This window comes from Plecotus auritus (genome assembly GCF_963455305.1).
Source record: "Plecotus auritus genome assembly, chromosome: 11".
Taxonomy (NCBI): domain Eukaryota; kingdom Metazoa; phylum Chordata; class Mammalia; order Chiroptera; family Vespertilionidae; genus Plecotus; species Plecotus auritus.
The window spans coordinates 11,796,238-11,823,919 of NC_137777.1; the positions used below are offsets into that span (position 1 = coordinate 11,796,238).

At 39.7% G+C, this 27,682-nt stretch overlaps 2 protein-coding genes across 2 annotated transcripts in view; one reads left to right on the forward strand and one right to left on the reverse strand.

Moving 5' to 3' along the window:
• Positions 1 to 25,785, forward strand: ERICH5 (glutamate rich 5; the record flags this gene model as incomplete). Its single annotated transcript, XM_080646588.1, has 4 exons — positions 1 to 58; positions 6,948 to 7,832; positions 9,601 to 9,711; positions 23,003 to 25,785. 3 exons carry the CDS (start codon positions 1 to 3, stop codon positions 9,705 to 9,707), a joined length of 1,050 nt encoding a protein of 349 aa, XP_080502714.1. The 3' UTR covers positions 9,708 to 9,711; positions 23,003 to 25,785.
• RIDA (reactive intermediate imine deaminase A) overlaps positions 16,449 to 27,682 on the reverse strand; it is a 15,384-nt gene continuing 4,150 nt past the window's right edge. Inside the window, exons 2-6 of the mRNA XM_080646586.1 lie at positions 21,975 to 22,080; positions 19,530 to 19,584; positions 19,232 to 19,300; positions 17,941 to 17,996; positions 16,449 to 16,929 (exon numbers count right to left, since the gene is read on the reverse strand). Coding sequence (XP_080502712.1) covers positions 16,873 to 16,929; positions 17,941 to 17,996; positions 19,232 to 19,300; positions 19,530 to 19,584; positions 21,975 to 22,080 — 343 coding nt within the window. The 3' untranslated portion in view covers positions 16,449 to 16,872. The remainder of the gene's footprint in view (positions 16,930 to 17,940; positions 17,997 to 19,231; positions 19,301 to 19,529; positions 19,585 to 21,974; positions 22,081 to 27,682) is intronic.

Consider the following 27,682-nt stretch of genomic DNA (forward strand, 5'->3'; position numbering starts at 1 on the left):
ATGGGCTGCTCCAGCAGCGCCCTCAGCAAGGCCGGCGACAGCCGCAGACTCCGCAGCGGTGAGCAGGGATTCGGGTCGGCTCGCTCCCCGCGGGGTCCGAAAGGTGCGATTGGTGCCCACCCGCCCGGCAGGGGGCGGGCTCCTCCCCGAGGATGGGAGTGGAACCCTGAGCGCCGTGCGCCTTCCTCTGCGAGCGGTGCTGCTGACCTAGGGGGCAGCGGTCCGCGTGCGCCCCGATGCGCGAGGCCAGGGTCCGGCGGTGGGGTTACTCCGTCCCCGGTGTGCTCGTGGGCATTATGTCCCAAAATCTCTGAAATAGATGAGTAATTTCCTGTCCTTGACAATAGATGCTATTTAATTTACCAAAAGAACGAAACTTCATTTTATAGAACAGTGTGAATTCCCTGGGAACCATTTTGTTGTGGTCGTAAGTGGGGGATGTACACCCGTTTTCTATCCAGACCTTCTCCGCCTTGGAGGGTCAGTGTTTCAGCATTAGCGAAGGCAAAGTGCAGAAAGCACAGATGGACAGTCAATGCTTCAGATAGGTCCCTGCACTTTCGAACAAGAGGTCAGATACACTTTTTCCTTTCCTTGACAAATACGCAAGGGATGAAAGTGGCCATCACTGAATCTTACAAAGAAATCCAACAAGTACATTTTGAGCGTCACGTATACAGTATAATAGTCAGGTGCTTGGCTAGATGCTGGCGACCCAAGTGACTACTCTCCTCCTCTGCCCCCATCACCACAGAGACTCTACTTTTGGAGTTTGGAGGTGGAGGAGACAGACAAGAAAAGATAGTTTCTGACAGTGATAAGTGCTGTGAAAAGAATAAAAGCAGATTAATGAAGTAGACAATGACTAGCTTTTACAGCTGACTCACTTCTTAGGTTTTGAATGGCTAACATTTTGGACAAACCTCTGAAGGTTAAGCAAATTCCTTCAAGCTAGTTTGCGTTCTTCAAGACTAACTTTAGGGAAATTTTATACTCTAATTCCTTTTCACAGGTCTTCTTTAGCACCTGTGTTATTCCTACAACAGAAATCTCTTCCTCTGATGTTGTAGTACGGTTTCCATGAATGCTGTTTCAAAGCTCAGACGCTGAGTCTTAGTCAGAAATGTTATACTGAAGTCATTTTCATGGTCTATAATCATTTATTTCTAGCTTCAGTAGATAACAGCAATACAAAATTTAAAAATAGGCAAAAAACTAAAGCCATATATAAAAGTGATTCTAAACCCCTCCTGACTGACAACAATGTGAAAAGATGGAAACCCATTCCTGACGTACCAGCCTTCCTCCCAAAGAGATGAAAGCAGCTGTACCCCAAATATGCTCTCAGAAGGCCAGTGCAAGGAACAATTTCCTTGATGTTTCATGCTTTATCTTGTGAGACCAGGTTGCTTTTGCATTCTGTTCCAAGGGAAAAGCTTGAGGAAGATACAGCGTATTATTTCGGTTTCTCCTATCCCCTGCTTTGTCCCAGGTAACCTAGGAGTAGCATCTTGGTTTAAACAGCAGAGCATGAAATCGTCAGTATCAATTTCTAAATTGATAAAAACATGTATTGTAGGGAATGTTGCCCTTGGGGAGGGGCAAAATTATCTAATAGATGGAATGGAGTTTTTAATCCTCTCATAAAATAGTGAATGACCTTTGAAAAATTATCACTAATATTAATAACCATAAACTTGAGTCACACGCACTCTCTCAGTGTTTATTCATGCTTTCATTGCTGTTCTAAGTTTACACAGATGTTCTGAAAGAAATGTCGAAATACCTGACAATCAGTTTCGATGCATAGAAATTTAATTAATATACTGCATAATATGCTCAATGCACATATTGAGTCAATCAACAGGTGTTTTGCTTCTGAGCCTCATTCAGACAATACTCTGATGTAATTGGATACTATTGTACGTTCATCACCATTTCACCTCCATGATACTGGAGGCCAGGTAAATAATTCATTCCTGTTTCTGCAGGTCAAAACTTCTTGATATAAAATCTCAAGTGTGTATATGCTTTTAGATAAAAACAGTCCAAGTTTATTAAATGTCCTGTACATACACTTACTTACTGTGCTCCCCAGAGCCTAACAATGGTTGGTATAGAATTGGTGAATGAATTACTTTATTTAATCCTTACAACAATGTTATGACTAAGTGTTATGATTTCCCCATTTTATAGGGAAGAGTAAATAATTTGCCCAAGGTTAGGGGCTCCTTAAGAGTCAGAGCTGGGCTTTGAATTCAGGTACTCTGATTCCAGAACTTGACCTATTCCTCCTTAAACCAGCTTGTGATAACTAGATTTAAATCTCTTTTGGCCTTACATCACTCTTTTTTAAAAAAATATATTTTATTGATTTTTTTTACAGAGAGGAAGGGAGAAGGATAGAGAGTTAGAAACATTGATGAGAGAGAAACATCAATAAGCTGCCTCCTGCACACCTCCTACTGGGGATGTGCCCGCAACCAAGGTACGTGTCCTTGACCAGAATCGAACCTGGGACCCTTGAGTCCACAGGCCAACGCTCTGTCCACTGAGCCAAACCGGTTAGGGCCTTGCATCACTCTTGATTGCCCTTAGAGGGTGGCAAACAACAAAAGAAATATAAAGTATAATAGAGTATTTATTGTGATCTCTAAATTAAATATATATTACAGTAAGCATACAAATATGATATATGTAATTTATACATATATAAGTACTACAGCTATAATGTTATAATAAATATTTATCTCTAAATAAGAGTCAGTAAAATATATTTAATTTAGAGATTACAATAAATACTCTATTATACTTCATATTTACTGAATGCTTCCCCTCCCCAAAGGACAATTAAGACAGTTAAAGTTGGAATTTCTTGTTTGTGGAAGCAAGTTGTAAATATCAGGGCAATTTCTGTCCTTTTCAGTGCCATGAGTAGCTGTTGGACTCTGAACACAGAAGTTTTGTTGACTTCACAGACTTGAATGGACTGGAAGCTCTGGCCTGGGAACCCTCCTCCCAGTGCTTCCAGCCCCTGGTCTCATGGATAACTCTTTCCCAAACGCTTTTCTAAAATGAATGCCATCCACCTGGACAGGCTTCTTCCTGAGACTTTACAGCGTAAGCATAAAAGTAGACAAAGTAAATAGATGGTAATTATTGACAAATTCATTGCCAGGTTAATGTGTACATTTCCACTCACAGCTAGTCATTTGTTTGTTCTAGCCTCAACACGAACTGTGTGGAGTCCCTGCTGCCGAGGCAATCGGATGAGGCTTGAATTTCACACAGTTACGTCAATTGTTATTTGTATCGTGGAGATACCTTCAGTCTTCAACCAGTATTTTCACACAGTGAATTTCAGTCCTAAGTAGACAATTTTTTTAAAATTGAAGAACAAACATCAGTAACACTAACATGAAATTTTATAGGCTTTTCTTGCATATAGATATTATACAAATAGGATTTCTGTCTTTTAAATGCTAGAGCTCTATGGACTGAATCATTTAAAAAAAATATATATTTTTATTGGTTTCAGAGAGGAAGGGAGAGGGAGAAGGAGATAGAAACATCAATGAATAGGGAGAATCATTGATCAGCTGCCTCCTGGGTGCCCCACACTGGGGATCGAGCACGAAACCCAGGCATGTGCTCTGGGAATCAAACCGTGACCTCCTGGTTCATAGGTCAATGCTCAACCATTGAGACACACTGGCCAAGCTGGACTGAATCTTGTATATCTTTGTGTTCCCTTGAAAGTCTGGTACGCAGAGAATGTTTGGTAAGTCTTTGCGGAAGGCCTGGTTGTTATGTACAGTGAATTAAAATGGAATATAAGAGCTATGTATATGGCTCAAAAAATGAAAACATTTGAAAAATGCATACAGTGCAAATCATACCTCCTATCCCAGCCCTACCATCTGCTTAGTTCTGATCTCACCTAAGAGTAAAAACATTTTTTGTGTATTCTTCCAAAGTTTCTTTATAGATTGCAAATATTATTTCTCTCTTCCATCTTTGTTCATGAAATATAGTGTATTATAACCAATAGTCTTCACCTTGTTTTTTTTCACCTACCAACATGGAGATCTTTCTATACCGGTATATAGAGAACTTTTTCTTTTTTTATACTTGTTTAAAGACTACAGTGTGTGATTTCCTTAACCAGTCCCCTATTTGTTTTCAGTCTTTTCCTGTTGCAAATGGCTGCTATTGAATTCCTTTATACATACGTCATTTTGAATGTGTGCAAGCGTGACTGTAGACAGTTTCCCAGAAGTGGGAGAGGGCATGTGCATTTATAATTTGATAGATAACTGCCTAAATGACTTCCACGGGGTTATACTAGTTTACACTCTCATCAACAATACAATAAATCTTTTTCTAAAACTGAAGGCTTTGGTGCAGCTGCATCAAAACATGGGAACAGAGCAGGAATCAGGAGATAAGATAGGAGCACCCACTTGTTTCCAAGATTTTTAGCCCATGATCTCATCTAGTTCCTACAAGAACCTTGTAAATAAAGCAAACATTGGATAACCAAACACAGCTAGAAAACCGCAGCTTAGTGAGGAGGATACACAACTTGCCCAAGGTCTCACAGCTAGTAAGTGATGGGGCTGGGACTTAATATGTGAGACCCTGAACCGCTGCTCTTCTCACAAGCTCCAGTTTTATCTGGGGTCGAGGTTCGGTTCTGCCAGAGCTTGTCATATCACCTTACACCTAGGAGGAATGCAATCCGTTTCTGTAGAGTGTGTGGATGGGTGAATGAATGGGTAAACAGAGATGGGAATTTAGGGGGGGCGGTGGGAGTACTACTTAGAAAAGCAGAGAGAGAGAGTAGGAATCGGGACCCACAGAATACAGAAACTGGAAGGTAATTTTGGCCAAGATGGGCTCAGGAAGAGAGTGTTGGGTTGTTCAGAGGGTCTTCTAGTCAGACAGGAAAAGGTCAACACGGCAAAACAAAGTTTTATTGTATTCTGTTAAATCATGCTCCTGTAAGGTTGCCACGTGTCCCAGCTCCTGTGTACAGTTTCACTTATGTTAATGTTTTACAACATCAAGTTTAAAATAAAAACCTAATACTTGTGGGGGGTTGCTGAAAGGCTCACCAAAACTGATAAGAGCATCAAACTTGGCGAGGTTTCAAATCCTGGCGTGTGCAAGTGTAGGTAGTGCTGGGTAACGACTGGTTTTTTAAAAATCCGAATACCAGACTAAAGCTCTGTGTTGTGGAGCGAACCCGAGTAAACGACCACTGGAGTCCAGACCAAATTAAAATTTAGGGAGCCTTTTAGTAACCGGCCGGCTGACTGCTCTCTCTCCACGCAGCAAGCCCAGAGAGCAGCCCCGACCCTTTGTGCCTGACCTTTTTAAACCCATTCACTACATCCTGTTTTTGCAGAGCACACAGTCTAAAACAATTTAAAACAAGGCAGTTTTCCTTGATTAACGTCAGTATGTAATTTACAGGGTCCTGGTGCCTGGTGGAGTAAGTAACTGCATCCTGTTATCAGGAAAGTTGACAGTGATCTATCTTATAAGGCTATTTTGTTAGTTGCAGCTGGGATTTATGGCCAAGTCGACTAGTGTTACAGAGAACCAGACTAATCAAACAATGCCGGAGAGTTTGGAGTCACACTTCATTCACCGGTGGGCTTAGAGAAAATGAATTCAAATTCTAAGCAAGGCTACAAGCAGAACTTCCCTTTTTATTAAATAGCCAGCCTGATGTGCGCTTAGTGGTTATCTCGCTGCTGGCCTTGAAAACAACACAGTTCTATCCAATTAAAAAATGCACCTGGCATGGCATTGAAATTATGGGCATATCTAGTCTCTGGCCTACAAGGTCAGACAGCTAAGTTTATCTTCCTCATTATTCAAGCAGGCTAAAGCAGGCTAGAAAGCAAAGTTAATTTTAGAATAAGAGTCCGTCTAAAAAAACAGCAGAGAATTCCAAACAGTAGTTTTACAAAATAGGGGTTAGCCTTCTCACTAGGAGGAAGCATGCTCAAAAATTCCCACAATTTTTAGATTTTAAGTTGTTTTCCAGCTTTAGCTGTTATAAAGAATACTGGGATGATATACTTTCCCCCAAAGCATTTCCCTGACATTTATGCTTTTAGGATAAATTTCCAGAAGCAGGATCACTGGGTCAAAGAGTATAAACATGTATTGCCACATTGACTTTTCATTCATTGTTTAATGTGAGGCGATGGTTCATGGAACGCTGAGGCGGGTGGGAGAGACAGGTTCACTGCCATTTTACAGACGAGGTCATTGGGAGCTGAGTTCCCCAGGTCACACAGTTAGAGGAAGAGCCATCATTAAAATGCATGCTTCTCAAATCTCTCCTAATTTCTCTTCCCACTGTGCCCCCAACATGAAATGAGACTCGGGCTGAACTGAACATGCCGCCTTCCTTCCCAGACATCTTAGTCTTGACCTAATGGGGCTTCTCTGTCATGAGGCCGTCGCCTTTCACTGAGGGTCCTTCTACTTTAGGAGGAAAGGGAGACATTTCAGGCAGCCCAAAGACCACACATGGTGAAGTCTTCAGCTACGTCTAAGGAGGAAGAAGGGCAGAACAGGGGCAAGAGCATGAGAAAACAAAACGCACTAAAGTAGAATGTGGGGCAGGAACCATGAGAAAGTGCATAAGGAGCAGACAGGAAAAAACACTGTGATTCTGAAGGACCTTAATGCTCAGGGTGAGGTGTGAGAGCTGAAGACAGCAAAGAGACTTGAATTAGGGAGTGTTAGGGTCCTGGGATGGCCTTTCTGTACTCAGTTGTACCCAGGACTGTCTTGAACTGTCAAATCTACTTCTTGATAGCAATATACTTTCTCAAGGTAGAAACTAAACAAGAATGTGTATTTTCTTTTTCTTTTTCAAATGAACGATCAAAAAGTAACTTCAAATATGTATTTTTCAACCACAGAAGAAGGTGAGTCCTGCTTTGTCCAACCCAAACCCCTTACGTTGGGAAGAGAATCTACTATTTATGACAAGGCACAAAAGGAAAGCCTTCCTCCATTAGAGAAGCTCAAGATTTCAGCCGTGTCTACAGCTAATGATGTTAAATCCCTTCATGATCAGCCCCTGGCAAAGGGTGCTGCAGACCCGCTGGGATCCACCGACAAGATTCAGCCTCTAGAGGGACCCAAGGAGTCTGGGCCACTTCAGCAAGATGGCAAAGATGAAACTCCAGGAGCAGGAGAAAAGAAAGACGTGGAAGCAGTGACAGAGGCCCAGCCTTTAGAAGGACATGCCGAGACGGAACCTTTAGGAACAGAAGCCAGGCATCAGCCTTTGAGGACAGCAGGCGAGAGGGACTCCCCTGGAGCGGCAGGAAACACCGAGACTCCACAAACTGCCAGAGAGATGAAAGCTCTAAGGAGAGCTGGAAAAATTCCACCTCTGGAAGCAGGTAGAGAGTCACAACCTCCAACAAAACCCCAACTCCTAGACACAGTTCCCAAGGAGACTGAATCTCCAGAGATAGTGGAAGGAAGTCAGCCTGTTGAAACAGCTGAGGAACATCAACTTCAAGAAACACTGGGGAGAGGTGAGCAATCCCAACTTCTAGAAACAGTGTCCAGAGGGAAAGGGTTTCTGGAAATACCGGAAGGAAGTCAGCTTGTGGAAACAGCTGTAAATAATGATTTGGTTCCTAAAACTCCTGAAGGTCTGGTAAACATGGAGCAGATTCAACCTGAAGGAATAGTCGGAAGTGTGGAGCGTCCAGCAGGAACTCTGGAAACAGGGTCAAACATGGAAATGGTCAGGAAAATTCACTCTAAAAAGGAGGACCGAAACATTGAAGGTAAGAGATGCTGTTAAAGATTCAGGATGTTCAGATGGGCTTGATAAGAGGTCATCTCTGGGGGGGAGGAAGTGGCTTATACATACACTGAAGTATCTATTACAGGTGGTTGAAGGTCGTTTGACCCAAATCAAAAAGGTTTCCATATCTGGAAAACAGACATTTAGCTTTCCAGCAACATTTTCTAATGCACATTCTGTGTCCAAATTTTTAACCTAGAGTTTCATCATTGAATAGAACCGAATATTGAAGCCAGCATGTTAAAATTTCTGGACTTTGCCATATTTACTCTTCATCAGGTCCCATGTGTGGTGTGAAGTTCCAAAGTAAAGATGAATAGATGGTTAGTGGAGGAATTGACCTCCTAATGAAAGAACACACAAATAATGGATCTTAGAGTGTAATTTTTATCTTTGCCAGTTTTATCCTTAGAAAATTACTCTGCCCTTGTCCTCCTATACTTTTTTAATTTTTTTATTTTTATTGATTTCAGAGAGGAAGGGAGAGAGAGAGAGAGAAACATCAATGATGAGAGAGAATCACCAATCAGCTGCCTCCTGCATGCCCCTTACTGGGGATTGAGCCTGCAGCCTGGGCATGTGCCCCTGACTGGAATCAAACCCAGGATCCTTCAGTCTGCAGGCCGACACTCTATCCACTGAGCCAAACTGGCTAGGGCTCCTCCTATACTCTTTTTACTTTTAAGAGAATACTAGAGGAAATGTATTGTTTTTGGCATATGGTATTTTTTAAGTGTAGCTTACTAGAAAAAATAAATGGTGCCTATACTGTACTTTATTGGAGTTATTATAAAAAATAACATTTCTTCTGGGACATGATTTACATTTTGGCTAATTTTAGTTTCACACTATAATTAAGTGAAGCATTTATTCCTCTTTCTTAATTCTTTCACTTATTAACACAGTGGTTTATGTGCTTAATCATAGGTGAGGTGCTAGGGTGCAGACGGAGTAAGAGATAGCTCCTGTTCTCAAGGGGGTCACAGTCTAGTGGGAAGAAGGCAGAATTTAAACCAATTACCACAGTCTATTGAGATAAGCACTTTGATGAAGATATGTAAAAGTACTCTGGGAGTAACAAGGAGGAAACAAGAAAAAGCATATATTTGTTAGACCAGGGTTGGCAAAGTCAAGTCTTTAGGGCCTAGGATAATGAGAGGGAGTGAAGTGAGGGGCACATGGAAGGTCATGCGGAGGTCACAAGGACTTTGGTCAATAGGAACATAGTCCCTATCAAAGAGGCAGCTGCTTCTTGGCTCCACCCATGAGCATGGGGCCAATATTGTCCAAACCGACTTCTTAGGGAAATAGATTTGTATGTGCAGTGTCCAGATTCAGAAGTGTTGTTATTGGCATTCAGAGGACCTGAGAGAACCAGGGTGATCACCTTCTTGAAACCACCCCAAAAAAAAAAAAAAATCTATTGCTTAGACCTAAAGAGTAAGAGCTGTCCCCAGCCCTGGCCAGTGTAGCAGTGGTTGAGTGTCAGCCCAGGCACTGAAGGGTCCAGGGTTAAATTCCCTATCGGGGCATGTGCAGGAGGCAACCAATCGATGTGTCTCTTTCACATCGATGTTTCTCTCTCTCCCTCCCTCTCTTCCACTCTAAAAAAATCAATGGGAAAAATATTATTGGGTGAGGATTAACAACAACAACAAAAATCTATCCCCATTGGAAACCAGCTGTGGTTACTTTATTGTTAATGCTAAATAAGCATACCTTAATATCTCCTTTGGTTACTTTTCCAGGTGAGACAGGAGAAGAGGTTGAAACAGAGATGGAGAAAGTAAGTGAAAGAGCTGAAACAAAAGAAGACGAAACAGGAGAAGCTGTGGATCTTTCAGCAGCCACATAGATAGGTATGGTGATAGAAGGGTGAATGGACACCGAGTGTCATAACAGAGGACAGAAAAATGTAGAGAAGCTTGAGGTTACAGATCTTACTTTAATGACAATAGCCAGAGCCAATAACAACCAGGGTTTATGATCATTAAAGAGTTTGAGGGTGTTTTCTTCATTGTAGCAATGGGTCAATTCAGTATAGGAAATGAGACCCTAAAATGAAAGTATAAACCTTTAGGTAAATGGCTGGAGGAAGGAGTTAGCAAATTTTAGGGAGCTCAGTATAATAAAGTCACACAGTTACAATCACTATGGAATAAGAATGAACAACAAAATGATGCAAACTATACCTACGATGTCTTTCCTAGCACAGAACTGAAGGCTGGTAGAAACCTTAGGAAGTATGTCATCTAATTACCTTCTCCTCTTGAGTCTATCTGCTACTGTAGAGCCTTATTCATCATGTTATGTTAAATATGTTAACAAAATCCTTGTCAAAGGAATTCAAACTCTGGTGCTGCTGCGAGATGAGGCGTTTCCACAGGGAAAGGCTACACATCTTCCATGTGCCATTTTGAATCAAGTGTAGATTTTACACTAATGTGAGAGGTATTCCATCTGATGTTACCCTTTTGACTGACATTAAAGGTGTTCTAAATTAATTGACTTTTTAAAGTATTTCAGCCCTAGCCGGTTTGGCTCAAGCTCAGTAACAAGCTATATATTTGGTGTAGTTCCAAAAAAGGCAGTATTTTTAGGTCAGAAAGTTATATAAATCGGAACTGATATAAACATCTTTCAAGCTACATTTTGTAATGCAAAGATATTTTTCATGACTAAAAGGTATTTTTATATAGATATCTAGTAAGTAGAAAATATCAAAGCTTAGTGTAAATATGAATGATCACCTTAAAAAATGGAATTATACTTTTATCAAGTACCGAAATAGTAGGATTCATTTACTTAACAGGCATAAAGAGATTTTTATACCTATTAAGTAAATGTGGATTTTTTTCAATATGTAACAGAGATCTTTTCAGAACTCATGCTTGAAAGAACTCTCTCAAAAACATTATTATATAGTTGTAATGTGCAAGTTTGCAAATGTTTTATTAATCCCATTATTTTCCATTAATGACTAAAATCATTCTCAGAAAAAAAGTGTTTATCATTGTAAATATCTACCCCTGAATGTTTGATAGAGTTTACCTATATATTTTTTGATCATTTATTTAATGATAACACACTTCAAAGAGATTAATCTCTGAATGTTTGAAAGGAATGTAAGTGTTCCTTTTTATATGTAACAAAATCTAGTGATTCTCCTTCAGAGTGGAAAGAAGACTCAAACTCCCAACCCAGCCACTAACAAGCCAACAGCTTGGGTACCAGCACTTTAATTCCAGCTCTTTAACTCTAGGGTTTGAATTTGAAGTCATGACCTATCCATAAGTATGCCCCTTAGGCTCAGCCTAAAAAGTTGTTTTATTATTATTTTTTAATCCTCACTCAAGGACATGCTTAGAGAGAGGAAGAGAGGGAGAGGAAAAGAGAGGGAAACAGAGAGAGAGAGAGAGAGAGAGAGAGAGAGAGAAATAGAGAAACATCAATCAGTTTTCTCATATACTCACCCCAACTGGGGATTGAACCTGAAACCCAGGTTTGTACCCTGACCAGGAATCAAACCAGCAACCTTTCAGTGCACACATAGGATGATGCTCCAACCAACTTAGCCACTCAGCTGGGCTACAACAAACACTTTTATAGTAGAGAAAAGCCAATCTCACAGATAAACAAAATATATCATTCTGAATTTGAGTGTATAAAATATAAGTGTTATAAATATATGAGAGGCCCAGTGCCCAAATTAGTGCACTGATGGGGTCTCTCGGCCTAGCCAGGGGAGGGACCACAGGAGGTTGGTCAGAGCGGGAGGTTGGCTGTGGGAGTGCACTGACCACCAGGGGGCAGCTCCTGTGTTGAGCGTCTGCCCCCTGGTAGTCAGTGCCTGTCATAGTGACCGGTTGTTCAGTCACTTAGGCTTTTATGTATATAGAAGATATGTGTGAGTGTATATATAAATGTATATATTGACTAAGTTGAATTCTAGGAATAAAATGTTGGCTCTACATTATAAGAAATTGATGAATTGTATTTTACCACATTAGCAAATTGAGTGAGAAAAATCATATGATTTCATGGATACAAAAAAGATTCGGTTTATTTCAACAACCATTTTGAATTCCAATGTCACCACTGTGAGGCCTTCTGTTCTCACTTACTTTATTAAACTTGTAATCCCCAGTACTCTCCAACTTTCCTTGCTTTTTTTCCCTATAGCTGCACCCCATTGCCTGCTACCCCCAAGTCCTAGTTACCTCTAACCTATTTTCTGTCACTATGAATTTGCATAATATATAATTTATTTGATTTGTTTATTGTCTGTTCACTAGAAGTTAAGTTCCCTGAGGGCAAAAATTTGGGCTGTTTATTGCAGAATTCATAGAACTCATGATAATATCTGGTTTATTAACTATTTGTGGAAGGAAGGAAGGCTTTTGGCAAAGTAGGGCTAAAGGAAACTTTCTTGAATAGAAGGAAATATATTTAAAAACCGATAGTAAATATCATACTTAATGGTGAAATGTTAAACATATTCCTTTTAAAACAAAAAACGATGCAAATATTTCATTTCTGTTTTATCTCAGAAATTTGTAAAGGTAAACAATGTTTTGTTTAATGATTCAAACATAAAAGAAGAAATGATAAACGCAAAATTACGGGTACTGGTTTCCTCTGAGATGGGAGGGAGTGGGCCCATTGGGACATCATGTCGGCTCTTCTACAGTAAGAATGTTCTTCTGCACTAAGAATGCTGTTTTTCTCAAACTGTGTTGTGAAAACGTAGGCAGTCAACATTCTTTTGTAACTACTACTCATTTAAAAAAATGTTAAAAAATATTTAAAACCACAATCTATACTGAGTGAAAAAAGCAAGTCAGTCAACTATATTCAGTATGGTCTTAGTAATATATAATACAAAATCAGGCAAAACTAAATGATCATTTGTATGCATAACTTCTATGTGGCAAAACTATCAAGAAAAGCAAGAAAGATTAACCCAAATTTTAGGATTGCAGTAATCTTTGGGAAAAGTGAGGGAAGTGGGCTGAGAATGGCTTATGCTGGGCTTCGAAAGTATTGGTGGTGGTCCTTTTTTAAACTGGACTTGTAGGTGTCAATTTTATTCTTCTCTAAACCCGGAGTATAAATGAATAGCTTCTTTGATAAGTATGAAATAGTTAATAATAAACCGGGTTTGATGGGTAACTTAATTTCAGGTGTTATCCTCGACAAATTTCATCACCTGTCAATATTTTTCTAAGCACATTTTTGTAGGGGAGATGTTTGTCACTTATTGATTTTCGTGTCTTTATATTTTTAGGGGATCCCATTTAACTATGAGCAACATTTTTTGTTGTTGTTGTTAATCCTCACATGAGGATATTTTTCCCCCCATAGCTTTTCAGAGACAGTGAAAGGGGTGGGGAAGGGAGAGAGAGAGAAGCATTGATGTGAGAGAGACACGTCAACTGGTTGCCTCCTGCATGTACCTCCAGCTGGGGGTGGGGAGCAAACCAGCAACCCAGGTATGTGCCCTTGACCAGGAATTGTACCCACAACCCTTGGTGAGTGGAATAATGCTCTAACCACTTAGCAACATGGGTCAGGGGAATGAGCAACATTTTTTTAATGGAAGGGGAAACCTTTCACTTACGGCTGTACCACAGATGGCATTACTAAAGTCCTTAACAAAAAGATTTAAATTTTATAGGTCATTTTTACATAGAGTGTACCAATATTCTTCTCCTCCCCACTGTACCATTTCCCTGATTATTAACAACCTGTATTAGTGTGGTACATTTGTTACAATTGATGAGCCAATATTGACATGTCGTTATTTAACGTCTCTAGTTTATATTAGGGTTCACTCTTGGGGTTGTGCATTCCAAGGTTTTTGACAATTGCATAGTGACATGTATCCACCATTACAGTATCATACAGAATAGTTTGCCTACCTTAAAACCTCCTGTGCTCCACCTATCCATCCCTCACCTACCATGCCCCCCAAATCCTTGACAACGAGTAATTTTTTTTTTTTGCCTTTTCCAGAATGTTACATAGCTGGGGTCATGCTGTGTGTAGCCTTTTCAGACTGACTTCTTTCACTTAGCAACGTGCATGTCTCTTTGTGACTTGATAGCTCATTTCCTTTTATTGTCATATAATAGAAAGCCTTTAATCTTCATCATTGCTATGTGCCAAGCATTCTAAGAGCTGTATACATACTAATTTATTTAATCCTGACTATTTCATAAGGCAGGTATTAGTAATATCCCCATTTTACAGATGAAACAGAGAGCTTAAGAAACTCGCCCAAAATGCTAGAACAGGATTTGAATGCAAGTACTCTGGCTTTAGAGTCCATGTCCTTAACCACCATGCATACTATTCTGCTTCATGCAAAAGTGTCTAAAATAATTTCAGCACCTAAGCTTGTTTTATCAGTTCACAGTGCCATACTTCCCAACTCTGCCTACTTGAGACCTCATACTTATATTTTAATGAAGTTATATAAATAGCACAAACTTTTTGACCCAGCGCAACATTCCATATGGTGGTTAGTAATTATTAAATACTGCTGAAGAGTGTTAGCTTTCCTGAGCCTTTGCTGTATGCTAGACACTGCTAACTACTTTTCATACACATTCTCTTCTTATGACAGCCCTTTGAGAAGATGAATTATTATCTCTCAGGAAACCGAGGCTTAAAGAGGTTAAATACCTAGTTCAAGGTGCAAGCAAGCATGTCAAATATGCCGGCTGTGAGTTCGACGTGCTTGTGAGCTAAGTAGTAGATCTGGGCCTAGAACCCCCTTGGAATTACTCCAAAATCTGTGCTCTTAAAACTGCCCCTGCCATTCTTGATTGCTTTCAATATTATCTTTTGGTTGACAGAGATTTTCAAAGTAGCATGACATTCCTAAAATAACCTGAAAAAATAAGTATAGGTAAGGGTGTTACCTGTACGTGTCTGTGTAAGAACATTATGGCAATGTTGTTGTAGTTAGTCATGTGTCTAATAATGACGTTTTGGTTAATGACAGACCGCATAGACAGCCATGGTCCCCTGAGATTTCATTGGGGCTGAAAAATGCCTATTGTCTAGTGAAGTCATAACTGTCCTCAGGTCACGGAGCAATGTGTGACTAATGTGTTTGTGGTGTGTACACACCTACTGTGCTACCAGTATAGTACACAATACTTGAAAATGATAATAAATGACTGTTCCTGCTTTATGTATTTATTACCCAAACATATTTTTAAGCCCTCACCTGAGGATATATTTTTATTGATTTTAAAGAGAGAGGAAGTGAGAGAGCGAGAGAGCGAGAGAGAGAACGAGCGCGCGAGAGAGAAACATCAATCGATTGCCTCCCGTACATGCCCCAACTAGGGATCAAACTTGCAACCTAGGTATGTGATCTGACTAGGAATCGAACCCACAACTTTTTGGTGTATGGGATGATGCTCCAACCGAGCAACCCGGCCAGGGCTATTATCCATACTTTTAAATCAGAACTTTAGAGTGTACTATATATATATATATATAAAGTTTGCTGTAAAACAGTAGCTGTGTTGTACCGGCAACAGCCTCATGCATATGGTGTTTATCATGTTTTGTTTTTTTTTAATATATTTTATTGATATTTTACAGAGAGGAAGGGAGAAGGATAGAGAGTTAGGAACATCGATGAGAGAGAAACATCGATCAGCTGCCTCCTGCACACCTCCCACTGGGGATGTGCCCGCAACCAAGGTACGTGCCCCTGACCGGAATCGAACCTGGGACCCTTCAGTCCGCAGGCCGACGCTCTATCCACTGAGCCAAACCGGTTTCGGCTATCACGTTTCTTGATTGCATCGTTTTCTCTTGTGCTTGATTTAATCTCATGTTGTACAGACTTGTAGCTTAGGAACAGTGCATTATACCATATGGCCTATGGTATAGTGGGCTATGATGTTTGCACAATGACAAAATTGTCTGACGACACATTTCTCAGAACTGATCTCCATTGTTAAGTGGCACATGACTGTAATTTTGAAAACAACAAATTGTTTGGAAAACCTAAGGTATATACATCCAAGACAAAAGAGCACTCTGCTATATTTTTAAAAATGGGTAGATCTATATGTATTTATATGGAAGATCTTCAAGACAGAAGAAAGTATCTACAGAACAATACATAAATACAATAAAGTTTCATTTATGTAAATAAGCCAAAAGCAAACTTAGATGATCAGGTCTGTAATGAGTAGGAAGCTATCTGCTGGGTATTTTTCTCTTTGGGGAGATAAGTGGAATAGAGAGTGACTGAAGGAGACTTTAACTTTTTTTTTTTTTTTGAGACTTTTACTTTCTAATCTATATAATTTTGTGTTTAGATTTATGCTACAAATGGAGGTATTCATGTAGTAGTTGTCTAAAAATGTTAAAAAGACTTTAAAGAACAAACACAAAATGGTTACACATAGTCTGATTACAACATTGTAAAAATGTATGAAGTCAGAAATAAGTTTTGAGAAAAAAATAAATGGCATTTTAACTTCATGGTCCCATATCTTTAATCAGGTAATGTGCTCTAATGTACAAATGAAACTGTTAAAAAATAAGTGAACAGAATCACACCATGGAAAATCTGCATGTCTACTTTATTTCCATTAGAAAAATATTAGCTATATAAAATTTTGGTCCACTTTCTTCTCCTTTACGTCTACCATTCAAACGTAAATTTTTAATTTTACTCAAGTAAAAGCAGAATCATATATCTGACATGAGAATTGAATATTTCACATTAAATTAGAAGGATTTAATTGAATTAGCTATACTCTTTGTTTCTCACTTATGAGTGTGCATAAATGAAATTTATATCAGTAACTGGATTCATCACCTCATTTTCAATTCATGTTCAATTGCCCTTATTATATGGTATTTCCATAACACTTCAGATATTTTAGTCAGTCTTAACACTTTCCAACATCGATTGTGAAAATTAAGATGTTAATTTACAAACATTATTAAAATTCCAGACTCAGTAACCCCGGGCCCACTTAGAGTCATGCTGATGTGAGAGGGCCTTGGACAGCTACGGCTTCGATCTCGACGCGGCCTCCCTGTGAGGAAAAGGAAGGAGCAATGTGAAGGTCATCGTTTACAAATTAGGAGAGCGCCATAATGCCTACTAAAAACATACAGCAACACAGCGTTCTTAACATTAAACTTCCCTTTGTTGTTGTTGCTAAATATGGTTTTATTAATTTTCAGAGAGAGAGGAAGGTAGATAGAAACATCAATGAGAGAGAAACACCATCCATCGGCTGCCTCCTGCATGCACCCCTACTGGGATGGAGCCTGCAAACCGGGCAAGTGTGCTGACCGAGAATCGAACCGGTGACCTTTTGGTTCATGGGTCAACACTCAACCGCTGAGCCGCACCAGCCGGGCTAACATTAAATTTTTCAAAGAAGGCAAGGAGAGGGAAACGTTCACTGCGAGCCTCTGATAGGCCGGGCTGCCATGCTGATCGCGTTCGTGTGCATTAGCTCATGTGGCTCACACAGCAGCTGTCAGACAGGGCTCTCTCCTCAGTTCAGAGGCTGACACACTGATGTTTAGAGAGGTTATTCAACCTGTCCAGGACACAAAGCTAAATGGTCGAGGTTCAAACCCACATCTGTGACTCCAAGTTCAGAGCGCCTGCTGCTGTACCCATTAATAAGTCTGATAACCTGATCATTCCAAGTAACAACCAATTAAATTAAAACAACCACTCACAAATCTGGCTCAATTTGTATAGTCTCTTAGTACCAATGAAACACTATCGCCGCTATTTTACTTTTTCTCACAATGTAAGTACTCTGATTGTGTTGTGTTCCTGTGTGGCCTTAATTTTTAAATTCCTGAATTTTTAAGACTAATTTTTTAATTTTCTTAAGTCTCTTAATCGCCCCCACCCGCTATGCATGTAATATTGAGTGTTTCCTTTCAGACCGTAAGCCTCTGGAAAGCTGGACCTGCTGCTGCTTTTAAAGAAGCTTCCTGCTACCACAGGGCTCAGTGTGTTTTCTTCAGAAAACAACGTAGAAATTTAAAACTGTGTGCGTTAGACATTAAAGCGTACTTACTCTAGGCAAAGCAGCAACCTGGTAAGCAGCTCTCGCAGGAAAATTGCTCTTGAAATCTAAATTGAACAGAATTGCATTTTAGCTTTCAGCTCCTGTACTGTTACCCAGCACTGCATAACCTAACTCTGCAAAGTGCTTCACAGGTTCTTGGTTTGTAGACATGTGCAACACCAGACAAAGAAGCTCACACTCGTGTGTGTTTGGTAAAATACTTTGCCATAGGAGTCCTATGCTATATTTTAATACTTTTTAAAATGTCTTAGCTTTCGGGGGGGGGGGGAGTGAAAATACTCATGTGCTCTGATACTTTGATCTTATTTGATGTGAAGGGGTTTTTTTTTTTTTTAAAATATATTTTATTGATTTTTTACAGAGAGGAAGGGAGAGTGATAGAGAGTCAGAAACATCAATGAGAGAGAAACATCGATCAGCTGCCTCCTGCACACCCCCTACAGAGGATGTGCCCGCAACTAAGGTACATGCCCTTGACCGGAATCGAACCTGGGGCCCTTCAGTCCGCAGGCCGACGCTCTATCCACTGAGCCAAACCGGTTAGGGCGGGGGTTGTTTTTAAAGTTATAAAATAATTATCTAAATGGGGAACAACTGCCCATCTCCAGCAATTCTGGCAGGCACCGCGTCTGTAACTTCGCCATTTCTTCAGGACAGAGTACGCAGTGATGCTTTTTCCAAGTTACACCTTAGTCTCATCTCACCAGTTGGTAGAGACACCCATTTTCTCCACTAAGACAACCATGTTAATAGATAGATAACATTTACTAAGTGCTTACAACACACTGGCATCTGTGTTTACATGTTGTATTTACTCATTTAGGCATTCCAACAATCCTACTAGGTTTTATCCCTATTTTATATATGAGGAAACCAAAGAATAGAAATGTTAAGTAACTAAACAGCTGATAATTCTGAGAGCCAAAAAAGAGATGGTGGCCAGACCATATCATAGCAATAATAAATTCAATCTCAGTTAAAAATCATTAGGAGGGCTTAAAAAGCCTGATAAGGGTGTAACAAAATTAAGCTTTAGGAAAATGGATTTATAGGGCTGTCGTATATTATTCTAGGGAATAGAATATAAATGTCTTGGATTTTTTCATGGAGGCACACTATATGTGTCCAATCAGACTATCCGTTCTTTTAGGACAAGATCTATGACCATTATTTTTTTTTAGCATCTCCTCTCACTCTTAATTCATAATGCACACTCATTGAAGCTAATACATTCATTTCTATTTAAAATGGAAAATGGCAATAAAGCCGAACTACTTACACTGTTTGTAGATGTCATTGACAGTACCGAAGTCATTTATGTCAGCCAGCAGAACAGTTGTTTTGACCACTAGAAGATACATACATTGTCATTAGGGTTAGCTTTTTGGCCTAATCCAAAACATTACGTACAAAAACAGTGTATAGTTCTATGACTGTCTTGATTAAAATGGGACTGAAATTAAAACTATTTTAATAAGCAACGAAGATATGGCATGACATATTACTGGATGTCATGTGTTCTCCAAAAACAGCAAAGAAATACCAAACAGAAACGGGAGTAATCCCAAGTTGCTCACCATTACTGAAGTCGCAGCCTGCAGCTTTCAGGATTTCACCCATGTTTGTAAGAGCCTGTGAAGCAAGGCAAGAAGGCCTAAGGCATGGATGTTACATTAAAGCTGTAATTCCATCCAATCCATCATCTTTTGCTAATACTTCCTTAAATAGCTTGTGTTGCAGAAAAATGTCCCCCTTTTAGGAAATTATACTCTTTCTAGGCCACCTCTAAATTAAAATAAATCACACTAGATCCATACAACTAAATTAATATGAAAAGGTCAACATAAAGAGTTACATGATGAAATAAAATCAAGATGCAGAATAGCATGCACAGTAAGTTACCATCGGTGTGTGTGTGTGTGTGTGTGTGTGTATACATTTATGCTGGGTTAGGCAATGACTGTGGAAGGACATACTAGTATAAAGAACAGTAATGAAGGAAACTGGGGCGAGGGCGGAATAAGGGTGGGATACATCTTTTCACTGCATATGCTTTTTATAGCTTTTGAATTTTTTGCCTTATCTATGTATTACCTAGATTATTTTTTAACGAACAAAAAATATCATCAAATATTATAATGTGACTAGTAAAGTAGAGAGGAAGAATGAATTGACAAAATAAGTTAAGGACAAAGGTGAAAAATTGATGTTTTTCCAAAGGCCAAAGTGCCAAACATATATAATTTAAAATACTTCAAAAGAAAACATGTTTTAATGCCTGCTAGCTCATACTTATGATATCAAAGTGATAGAGCATCGGAACCCCAGAAATTATTTCTGTTTTAGCTTACTGAACTTCACATTCTAGCACTGAGGAAGCGACTTTTTTTTTTTTTTTTTAAATATATTTTATTGATTTTTTACAGAGAGGAAGGGAGAGGGATAGAGAGTTAGAAACATCGATCAGCTGCCTCCTGCACACCTCCAACTGGGGATGTGCCCGCAACCAAGGTACATGCCCTTGACCAGAATCGAACCTGTGACCTTTCAGTCCGCAGGCCGACACTCTATCCACTGAGCCAAACCGGTTAGGGCTGGAAGTGACTTTTTATTCACAAAAGGAGATCATGGCTCATCCCATTTCAGGCAGATCATTCAATTGGAGAAAGGCCAAGAAGCGATTCAGTTATAAGAATTATTTAACTGCCCAGCCAGTGTGGCTCAGTGGTTGAACATCAACCTATGAACCCGGAGACTATGGTTGATTCCAGGTTGGGGTACATGCCTGGGGTTGTGGGCTCGATCCCCAGTGGGAGGCATGCAGGAGGCAGCCGTCAATGATGATTCTCTTTCATCATTGATGTTTTTATTCTCTCTCCCTTTCCCTTCCTTTCTGAAATCGATAAAACTATATTTTTAAAAAATTAAAAAGGTAGAGAGACCAGTTTAGGAAGCTCTTTTAAAAAAATTATTTAACTGGATCCTTATGGATATTATAAATAACTCAGTGAATGCATTAAATTATAATTTGATTCTACTTATTAGATTAGACTGTATTCCCCAGTATTACTTAGAAAACATACTGCATGTAATCTTTGATATTTTTCTCTTACTAACAAATGCTGACTTTTACTTCTATGGTGGTGAGGTTGTTTATGTGGGTCAGTGACCGTGATAAAAAAAATTTCCCAATCCTCATGGAAGTGGCAAGGTGCTATCTGATTTCAATAATTCAGGGGCTCTGCCAAAACCGGTTTGGCTCAGTGGAAGAGCGTCAGCCTGCGGACTGAAAGGTCCCAGGTTCGATTCCGGTCAAGGGCATGTAACTTGGTTGCGGGCACATCCCCAGTAGGAGGTGTGCAAGAGGCAGCTGATCGATGTTTCTCTCTCATCGATGTTTCTGACTATCACTCTTCCTTCCTCTCTGTAAAAAATCAATAAAGTATATTTAAAAAAAATAATAATAATAATAATTCAGGGGCTCCAACCTCCAGTTTTATTAAAATATAATTGACATATAACATTGTACTAGTTGTAGGTGTATAACATGATAATTTGATACAAGTATTATTGTGAAATGATTACCATAATAAGTTTAGTTAACAGACAATAATTCAGATTTAAAGTCACTTTGGAAGGAATAATCTTTTTGTTTGTATGTTTGTTTTATTGGTTGGTTGTTAAATGATTCATTAAATTTCCAACTGACCGGGTATCTCAATTCGATAAGGTTGCAGGTTCGATCCCCGGTCAGGGCACATACAAGAATCAATGAATAAATGCATAAACAAGTGGAACAGCAAATAAGTGTTCTCTCTCTTTCTTTCTGAAATCAATTTAAAAAAATTAATTCTTCCCCCTAATTTTCTACTGACATGCAATTGTCTTAAATCAATCAGTAAGTAACTTAAAAAACATTTATCTGGTAATTTATCTAAAACAAATCAGCCAAGTGGGTTTTTAATACTCCTCAAAATTAAAAAGTAAAGGGAAGGAAACGTCAAATGTGGAAAAGGACCTACTTGTTTAGCTTCTTCTTTCACCCCTCCTGACACAAGCTGTCCGCTGGAAGGGTCCAGGCCCAGCTGTCCTGAGATGTAAAGGGTCCTGTCGACTAGCACAGCTTGACTGCAGTGAACAGAGATAAAACAGAAACAGGAAATGCATGGCTGCATGATCTCTTTGCTGGGACACAAGCACAAAATGTAAAATTAAAGAACTGATCATCAACTTTATTAAAATTGAAACCTTTCGCTTACAGAAAAATGTCATCAGGAAAATGAAAACACAAGTCACAGCGAGAAAATACTTGTAAAACATGTATCTTACAAAGGACTTGTCTCCAGAAAATATAAGAAACTCTTATAATAATAACATGAAGACAACCCAGTAAAAAATGGGCAAATGAAGTGTAAGCAGTTTATGTTCCGTTTCCATTGTTTCATGGATAAGAATTAAGGAAAATTTACCATGCCATCTATATTTTTGCAGAGTCTTGTTTAAATGGAAAAATGTTTTAAAAATACAATAAAAAAGAAAAGAAAAAGAAAGTAGGGCAAAACTTGTGTGTCCTCTGACCTTGCTCTAAAGATTGAGTGTGCGGGGATACAATGCTTTTTCTTGCTGGCAAGGTTCTTGCTAATAGAAGCCAGAGCCAGCGAAGCTGGAAGCCTCTGCCTGCCCAGCCAAGGAAGTATCTAGACAGTGGGCACTGTTGTGCTAAGATGGTGGCTTCATTTGAAAAAGGCTAGAACCTTCCCTAAATCTGGACTCACCCCAACACAAAAGCCTTGTTTTACAAAATCTTGTAAGCACGATTAGTGATAGGATAGGAGAGGCCTTGGTGAAGCTCGCTGAACTCTGGATGGTTTGGAACCCGGAGCGGAACACTGAAGGCCTCTTTGAGGTGACATTCTTCTTCCTGTAGTCTCTCCAGTCAAGGCCTTAAAGGAGTTGTTATGTGAAAGTAATGCCGTTTTCTTTCAGCATGTAACCGCATGGAATTCTGACGCTTCTTAGTGAAGCTAGTTTCTCTTTTTTGTCCTTTCAGAGCATGCTGATGCCATCAAGAATTGTTTTGCGAACCCATCTTGGAACGGGAAAGACCGTAGAGATTAGTGAAACGTGGCTTGTCATTAAAACCGCTGAGCGCCTGGTAACACATCTGGTTTTGCTGCTTTGGTGAAGGAAGGAGCTCCCCAGGTCGCTGTGAATCACTGCTTTTACATCAGCATCAAAGACTGTGCCAAAGATCAGGAAAGAAGTCTTGTCCAGTGTCTTCAGAGCCACACTTTATTTGAACCACTGCCCTGGTTAGAGCTTCTCTAAAAAAATGGGAGAATATAAAGTTGTTTTCTCTTGCAGATAAACTCACTGATTCTCCAAAGAACAAGCCTCAGTGCGCTGTGGAATTGGGATGCCACTCGCCACTTACATAAAACTTGGTGAATCGGAGTTCTGAACGCTTGTAGCAGTCTACAGTATTGTCATGGCCACCGGTGTGTTAAAAACCACTCTGCTCACTGCTCCAGCTCTTTATTTAAGAGAAACAGTAGCACTCTTCTATCTGATGTTGATTTTTGTGGAATTGATTTTAATATTCTTTTAAATCTAATAATCCTCCTAGTCTAAGCATCCTTTTTAAATTGGGAGAGTTTAATCTGTTTAAAATAATGTGTTCATTCATATACTTAGAGTTATTTCTGTTATCTTATTCTTAGCTTTTCCATGTCTTATGCTTTGATTCCCCCCTCTTCTGACTTCTGAAATACTGATTTTTTTCTTATTTCTTAAACTTCTGGTTTGGCAATAACATATTCTTTCTAATTCAGTAATTACTCTTGCATTGTTACATACATATTTGATTTAAATTCTCACGTTTATCCAGCTTCCTCCGAGTAGTACGAGGACCTCCAGGGGTCCTCAAACTTTTTAAACGGGGCCAGTTCACTGTCCCTCAGACCATAGGAGGGCCGGACTATAGTTTTAAAAAAACTATGAACAAATTCCTATGCGCACTGCGGGCCCGGGAGTTGGCTGCTAAGCAGGACAGCAGCGGCACCTGGCCGGCCGGCCGGATAAATGTCCTCGGCGGGCCTCATGTGGCCCGCGGGCCGTAGTTTGAGGACCCCTGAGACCCTCAACTCAGCTCTCCCCTCCTGTTCTATGATTTTAGTTCTACCGCGTTTCCACTTTACCTCTTCCCAAGCCCCTAGCCCCCAACTTCGTATATTTTTAGTTTCTTTACAGTCAGGCTTATTTAGATTTACTCACGTGATTCTTTTTTGCACACACTCCTTATTGAGGTATATTTTTAGTGTATTTTTTCCCTCAGCAGGGGCTTGTTTAGCGACAAAATTTTTGATTTTGACCCAACATACCTATTTGCCCTCACCTTTGAAATATAATGTAGCTGGATATGGAAATAGAGGTTAGTTTTTTTCACTTTGAAGAGTTCCCCATGGTCCTCTGCCTTGGTCACTGCTGGCGTGGTGTTTGCTGTCAGTGATGTCTTGCCTTTCTAAGTAGTCTGTTTCCTCCCTGTTTGGCGTTGTTAAGGGTTTCTCTCGGACTTTGATGTCTTCTGCATACAGTGTAACACAAGGCCCCAGGACACGCAGCAGCCTTCCTCACTGCTTTGCCAGGCCAGTGGAGAGTTTCCTAGTCCTCTTCCACCGCTTCTCACTGTAGCTCTTCCTAGGCTGTCGAGGGGTCTCTTCCCAGTACCTCAAACTTAGACACCCAGGACATCGGCTTCTATTTTTAAGTAGGAATTTAGAACCCCAGCTCCTAGGGCCTGTATCTAGGTCTCAGATCCCCATGGACTTTATATTTCAGCTCATTCTTTTGGCTCTGATTCGACTTCTCTGTTTGTTCCTGGCACCTGGGGATCTCCCTTTTCATCTTTTCAGATTCACCATTTAACAGGAGAAAAGCGAAAGGGCCTTGAAAACAGGAGTTTCTTTTCTTTTCTTTTTAAAGAGTTATTTTCTGGTGGAATCAAAGACTTCTGAGACCAGGAGATTTCCAGAGTGCTATTGTAAGTGTTAGCTGAAGTGTATAATATGCCCACAGCTCTAACTTCTTACTGATTGCTTGTCTGCCCAGGGATTTCAAGGGCTCTTTTTCCTATATTCATAGCCCACGTGGAGTGGCACTGAGCTCTCATTTCCTGTTAAACTTGAGGAGTCTGTCAAAGCCTGTGATCATCTCAGGCATGTCCAGATTTTATCGGACTAACTGTTCTAGAAAGAGTTCGCGATGCTTCTGTAAACTAATCTTTCTATAGAAAGACCCTGCCATGATCCAAGGCAGTGGTTCTCCCAGGGCGTTCCTGAATCCTCAGAAGCCACATTACCTGGGATCATACAGTGCGCACTGTTCCCATGCCCTGGTTAGATTCTTCTTTATCACGATTCTTAAGTTTGAGAAAGTGTTTGAACTAAGGGTGGTCCAGTGATGGATACTTCTAATAAATAGGTGAAGTATGAAAAAAAAGTGGGCAAATGATTTGAACAGATAAAAGAAGACATATGAAGAGTTAGGGAGTACTGTACCTGAAGTGATACCCAACATTATTAGCTATTTACAGAAATGTAAACCAGAACCACATGAGACACCACCACTCTTAATAGGACATCATTGTCAGTAAGTATTGGTGAGGATGTGGAGCTCCTGGAACCCTCATACATTGTTGGTGGGAATGCAAACAGTACAGACACTTTGGAAAATAGTTTGGCAGTTTCTTAAAATTTTAACACACAACCCAGCAATTTCTTTCCCAGTCAAGAAAAAAAAAATGTCTAAAGACTTTACATCATTATTCATGACAGCAAAAATTAAAAAAAAATTTAAAACACCCGCGGATAGATTCCACTAAAGGCTGTATATTATTTGATTCTATTTATATGAAATTCTAGAAAAGATAAAGGAATAGCAGCAGAAATTAGACTATTGGCTGCCTGGGGCCATAGGTTCAAGGGAATTTTTCTTTTTGCGGGGGAGGGGGTGTAGAAATGTTCTAAAACTTTTTTCTTTATACTTTTAAATATAAAATTTATAATTTTTTGAACAAGAGAACATTCACATGGTTCAAAAATCCAGAAAATATACAAAGAATCACAGTGTAAAGTCTCTCTTCTATCCTTATCCTCTATCTTTTCAGTTCCCAGTCCTACAGATAACCATTGCTCTTCTCTATATATTCTCCCAAAGTTTCCTTATACACATATGAATATAAATTTTCTCACAATTTACACTACATCTGGTATGCTTTATTCACTCCACAGTATATCATGATGTTTCCATAAATATACAGGGTGTTTCCCCAAAATGTATACACACTTTAACAGCTGATAGCTCAATTCCGAAAATGAAATGTATTTTAATAAACACTGCCTTTATAATTACTCAAAGTGTGTGTATACATTTTGGGGAGACAACTCTATATGTAGACTGCTTCCTCATTCTTTTGACAACTCTATATGTTGACTGCTTCCTCATTCTTTTGACAGCGGCACATTTCTGGATATACTTTAACTATTCACATTGATTCCAATATTTTGCTACTGTAAACAAAACTACATTGAAAACCATCTCTCTCTCTCTCTCCTCTCTCTCTCTCTCTCTCTCTCTCTCTCTCTCTCTCTCTCTCTCTCACACACACACACACACACACACACACACACACACACACGTACACATTTTTCCTGAGCAAAACTAAGCCTTTCTGTCTTCTGAGGCCCAGAGGTCCTCTGGTGGAGCGTTCTTACACCAGGCACAGGGGGATAGTTCTCATCCTAACTCCTGGGGTGTGCGGGACTGTAAAGTCCTCGAAGGCAGGGCAGTGCCTTACTATGTCTCTGGCTGTGCAGGCCCTGGGTGACTCCTTACACATAGTGGGAACATAGTAACTTCTTGATGTTTTGTTCTCTAACCACTTGGCAGCTTAAACAACTTGGACCTTCACTAAAGTATCTTTTTTGGCTTTTAATGTGGGTTTTGGAGAACTGAAGAGGTTCAATTTAAACTTGGTAACAGGATTTAGAAAGTCTGGGAATTCTTCTCCACCATCTGGCTTCACCCTAGCCCACACATAGGTAACTACTGAGTTTGTTAATGTGTCACCTTTTCTCGGGTTGAACAGTATTGTCAGCTAGCACTGTATCTATTAGCTGTTCTGTGTAGAATGAGGCTACCCTCGGCCCTTTGAAAAGTACCTTTAACCCTCCCCATATCTGAAATGTAGTTCAAGTCCATATGCATTATCATTAATTAAAATATTTTTTTCCGCCATAAAAAGGAACTCACTTATTCTCAGAAACTTTAAAACAAGCCCTGGACTTCTGAGATGATCTGAGCTACGTGAGTTATCTCTTATGAGTTAGTAGAGGTTATTCACAAACATAATTGGATAGCTGACGAGTCCTGGGCATAAGAATCCTACTATCTGTAGATAAGTCATTAAGCTCCAGAAGATGTAAAAGCATATTGTTCTACATCCAGGTCAAAGGGTAATAACACTCTTCAAAAACATCCTAGTAATAATTCTCACATCATAATCTGTGCCACCTGGACCATCACTTCAACATTTTATGACTATTTGGATGGTGTGCTAGCAAAAGGGAAAGCAATGCAATAGCAACGTGGTGTGGCAATCTCTCAAGGTTCTGACCTGAAGTATCCCTGAAATGTGCTGACTGATTAGCTAATTAGTGACAACACCCCATCC